Source organism: Limulus polyphemus, unplaced genomic scaffold, assembly GCF_000517525.1.
Source record: "Limulus polyphemus unplaced genomic scaffold, Limulus_polyphemus-2.1.2 Scaffold4610, whole genome shotgun sequence".
NCBI classification, from domain to species: domain Eukaryota; kingdom Metazoa; phylum Arthropoda; class Merostomata; order Xiphosura; family Limulidae; genus Limulus; species Limulus polyphemus.
The window spans coordinates 42,480-47,908 of NW_013670220.1; the positions used below are offsets into that span (position 1 = coordinate 42,480).

A 5,429-nucleotide genomic window follows, 5' to 3' on the forward strand; every position below is an offset into this window, starting at 1 on the left:
TAAAGTATGTATACATTTTTTTTGGGACACCCTGTATATATAACATATCTTCCTTTTGCAGGCCAGTGTCTGTTCAGTAGAGTCAAGGTGAACACACTCTATACTGATCCGTACTGCATAACTACAGTGCCCCTATCCCACACCCGGTGTTAGTCTTGTAGAGTCTTATGGTAGAGCTGAGGCAAGCACTCTATAAGCCATGATATATCACTAATCTACTCTCCTCTTGCAGCTAGTGTTAGTCCGATAGAGTCTGATGGTAGAGTTGAGGTGTGTATACATATTATGGTCTGAATGCACCCCAATACACTACATGTATTGGCTGTCATACAACTTGTGTGCAAGTACTCAGACAGTCATATTCACATTCTGCCCATCTTTGCGACACAAATTTGGCTTCTATGCCTCTTTCCTATATGGGTGAAGAGTATACCCTGGTTGAAGATGAAATTCAGTGTCCCACAGATGTGTCTCTATGAAGCCCTTGCTTTTGGGTGTCACACCCCATGGGCTTTCTTTAGGCACTTTCTAAAGGGAGCTCATCTAGGTACAATTTTCAGTGGTCCCTCCACCATATCAGTATGTGATTCTAGCTTAAATGTGTGTGAAGGTGAGGTATTGTCTCAGAAGTTAAAATTTTTCTTACCTGAAAATGTATTTCTGATGAATACTCACCTTCATCACCAGTGCAAATTTTCTTACTTACCTCTTCAAAGAATGAAGTTTCACAAGTGCAAGCACATAGGAGGACTTATTGCACATGGAGACTTGTCACCCTACTGTCGTTGGAGGGCTTTTGTTGGACAATGCTATCACCATGCAGTAGTATAAATCATGTGAAATTAGATGGGAGTTGCCTCAAGAGTAGTGGCATACAAATGTCTTTGGTAGATGTGCTGAGGAAGATAGCTAAACTGTGTGAGGAGGTGAGTATCTATGTGAAATACATCTTCAGGTAAGGAAAATGTTAACTTTAAGTAGGTTTTATTACTGTTATGAACTTCATGAAGAAAATTATGTTGAAATATTTCGTTATAAGAATTGTGATAATACATGTAAATCTTGTTTTTTCAGTTTGATACAACTTGTTATATCATTCTGTAAGCTTTATAGCACTTGCTTTCAACTTTTAACATTTGGCCTATTGACCAAACATTTGTGAAATGGTATGCCAATTAACTCTTTAATTGTAGCAAGTATTTATATTTTTGGGCACATAAATTTATATTTAATTTTTTTTGCAGTGTCAAGTTTGGAAAGAAAGTAATGTATGTGAATTATCTTCACGAACTAAAGAAACATCTTCATTTTGAACAGTTGGCCATTCCAAAAGTTGTGTTAGAGTAAGTAGAAACATTACTGTTATGTATCAAGCTTTCAAATGGATTCTTTTAACATTGACAAAGGAATTACTAATCTGACAAAAAATAAATTGCATTTAATAAAAGCTCTTCAACACCCAACAGCACAATTTGTTGAAGTTCTTAAAAGTATTTATTCTTTTTGGAACCATAGTGACTTTATATAAACTTGAATTTCCACTAGTGTGACCCACATGACACATTTTGTCTTAGCATGTCATCATCCCTAATTTATCCATCACCCCTCAAAAATGTACGAAATTAAACAATTAAACGTAAAACACTCTATAAAATAGTTAATGCTCAGACAAACAATAATTTTTATAGCCTTCAATTTTGTTTGGTTTCAGAGCTATCAAATAGAAAATCAGACCCCTCCTACCACACCCACCTGTCATATCCTCTCTTTCACAATTACTTGATAGTTCTCTCTTACATTCCATTATATATTACCTATAACCAAAAAACGTCAAGGTTTTCAAATATCAAATGACATATTGCATGACGTTGTATTCTGAACAGAATATCGTCAGTTTCACTCGCAGTACAAGATTCGTTCCTGAGGTAAGTGAACTTGTCTACTTTTTGCATGTTATTAGTCAATATTCTTTGGTGCATTATTTAATTAACTAAAAATTAAGTGCATTACTATAATTACTATAAAAAATCAGGCTTAACTTTCCTCGACAATCGAGGGCAAGAAAAAATATGATTGGGTAAGTACTTTATTTCTTGTTTTTCATATTTATTCTTTATTCATTATTATAAAAGTAACTAAAAGCTAAAAATATGGATCTTTTTAAGTTATTTAAGACTATATTAGGTAAAAAAAAGTAATAATATGATTAAAATGGTTCACGAGGCACACACGCGAGCAGCTCGTGAGTAATGTAATTCGATAGCATAACGTGAGCTGCACATTCCCCGAGTGATTTACAACTTATAATGGCACGAATAGTAGTTAGACATGGTTCAAAGGGAAATAAAACAATAAAATTTAATTATAAATAGTTGTATAATGTTACGAACTTAGAGTTACTTAGGATAAAGGAATATAGTTTCATGTTACAATTTGAAGTCATTCTAGAAAGAAAGAAAGGTTAATTTAGGTTTAATTAGATTTTTTTTTTATTACAATGTTAGTCGATTTGACTGATCCTGTTTTGAGATAGGGTAGAGAAAATAACATATAGCCTATAAGGTTTTACTGAAAAAAAACGTTTGAAATGCATTTGGGAGGTTTTAGGGATTACACAAAGGAAATTTGAGATTTTTGAGATGATGAAAAGTATTTTTAATTTTAACATGAAAATTATTTTTTGCACATGGACTTTTCAAAACAAATACTCAATATATTCATAGACAAATCTTTATTTTATTTTATTAAAAATACTTCACTAAGAAATAAAACTTTTTGTATGTGAAAGACATATAATACTAACTGAAAAACTGCCAAGTTTCATGAAGATATACCCAATATATTACTGCCCCCATAGTGAGAGAGTTAAGGTAAATATTTATATTTTATTTTCCATTTTCTCAACCATATCACTAATTCTAGCTATTATCATCCACATACAGTGCAATAAAATGTTTAATATTAAGAAATGGAAATATATACATACCTTTTATCTCTTTGTAAATATTTATATTTATAAGGTAAATATTTATATTTTATTTTCCATTTTCTCAACCATATCACTAATTCTAGCTATTATCATCCACATACAGTGCAATAAAATGTTTAAAATTAAGAAATGGAAATATATACATACCTTTTATCTCTTTGTTGAATAATCTTAAAATATATTCTTTGGGTCATATGGATAAATTCACATCTTTACCTTTTGACGTATAGTTTATTTTTAATGCTTTATTTTCCCTTCCTGTACTTTATCTTTGATTATTTATATTGACACACATCAACAGATGCCTGGGTGATATAATGCTATCATTGGTAGAGACAGTTTAGCTTCCAGCAAAATATTTTGCACTTGCCTAGATAGGAAAGACTTGTTAAATGAGGCAAAGCTTAGAATAATATTACAAAATCATTAAATCTTTCAAGTATGAATTTTAAAACAAAAATATAAATAATACATAATTAACTAAAATGTAAAAGTAAGATGTAAATACAACTTTATTTCTCTCTCATTATAACATATTTAGGTAAGAAAAACTGTAAGTGCTATCATGGATCAAGCAGCCAACAATACTACAGGCAGTTAGATCTAGCGAATGATGACAACTTGGCACTAATTTCAAAATATCTGTTGTTGGATTATAGTGTAAAATGAACTTTTTCTGATGACTATAAACATGTATGGCTTGTAAAGCTCAAAGATAAGTATTGAAGGTGGGCATGGCACTGTCAGGGATTAACAAAATTTAATACTTGTTTTTACTGCATTCAGCCAAAGAGCTTTGAAATAGGACTAGGGTTATCTGATTCAAGATAGAGACTACAAACGTTGAGTTTTTTCATAGCTCTTGGGTCATGTGACAACACAGCTGATGCTTAAGTATGTTTTTAAAAGTTTCTTTTGAAACAAAGAAATCAAAAGTTACAAAACATACATCATAATGTTAATTTCATTGACGTACATGGATAGTAAAGTTGTTTAATTACATTTTGAATGTAACTTAGTTAGATGTGCAGAAAGGTGTTTAAAGAATGCATCATGCTTATATGGTTAAAACATTTATAATCTTTATGTAGCTGATTTTAGAACTAAAAGTTAAAAATATCTGAACTTTAATTTTTGTAGCACATGTGAATACAATTGAAATTTTAACAGCATGCTATGTATTTTCTTCTTAGTTTTTGTTATTGCTGTCATGGCTTTGACGTGTGCCAGTTAATGATATATAATTACAAAGAACAGCATACTTTTAAAAATTGCAAGTTTATTCTAGTTTAGTGCTTAGGTTTATTGCACAATGACACAGCCATGCTTCTAACACATAATTACAAAGAATAATTAACAGATTACTAAATATATTAAGTAGCCCTACATTTGTAGTGCAATGTATAATCATCATTATTTTACTATCCATTGTTCTCAGATAACTGCTGAATATATTTATAGTCATTTAAAATGTTTCTATTTTAACTTTTGATGGATAGATTCGATGCAGTATTGTACAGTTTAAAAGCAAAAGTACTTTAATATGTGTATGAATGTTGTGAAATTATACATTAATATGTAGTTGAAGATTAAGCTAAATGTTGACTAATACTTAAACACCTTTTTTAGAAAAATCTACTTGTTATTTTTTTGCAAGCTCCATAATTTATTTTTAAACTTATGTTTAAACATATCTTTGCTTAAAATGTAACATTGCTAACATTTGGATTTTGAACTATTACAGTTGTGAAATAATATTCTTGTCTACTTTTGTGTTGCATAATTTTTCTTTCTGTTAAAAATTTTAATAAAAATCCTGAGTGTAGTGTTTAAAGTGGAATATATGAACTGTTAAAATTACTTAGGGACTAAAAGTAAGCTAATAGTTTAGGCTGATGGTACTTAAAGGTGTAAAGCTGATGGGCATCCTGTGTGAATAACATAATATTGAATTCTCTATATAATATATATAAAATAGATTAATTTCAGGCTGAATTTTTCAGTTTTGTAAATATATTGTATATTTCCATGGATTGAATGGTTTAGCTCTGTTTTTAATGAAAAGTTACTACTTTGTGTTGTTATAACAGAAGCTGATGATGATTTAGTGTTGAGATTAAATTTATTTGGTATGTGTATGCATATTATAACTAATGGGTTTCCATATATTGAGATATTCCATTATTTTTGAACTTGTATTCACTGAGTGGTCACAAGTAAATAGACACCTAATTTTTCGTCATTTAACTGATTTGTGTTCACAGAGCACTATATAAATGAAAATGTCCCACACACTAATTATCTTGTGCTACAACATGCCTAGAACTCGAGGTTCTCTTGAATTGTCAGATTTTGTTAGAGGAAGGATAGTTGGTCAAGCAGATAGTAGAATAAGTCAGTGGCAAATTTTGCAGAATTTGGGAATCCTGCTTTCGACAGT

The 5,429-nt window shown here is 30.5% G+C and overlaps 1 protein-coding gene across 3 annotated transcripts in view; it reads left to right on the forward strand.

The window, feature by feature from the left end:
* The window catches only part of LOC106471420 (rho GTPase-activating protein 8-like), a 79,862-nt gene that overhangs the window by 40,056 nt on the left and 34,377 nt on the right, over positions 1–5,429 (forward strand). For all 3 annotated transcript variants that reach the window (XM_013932020.2, XM_022400022.1, XM_013932021.2), the window contains one exon: positions 1,245–1,343. In XM_013932020.2, the coding sequence (XP_013787474.1) occupies positions 1,245–1,343 (99 nt within the window). The remainder of the gene's footprint in view (positions 1–1,244; positions 1,344–5,429) is intronic.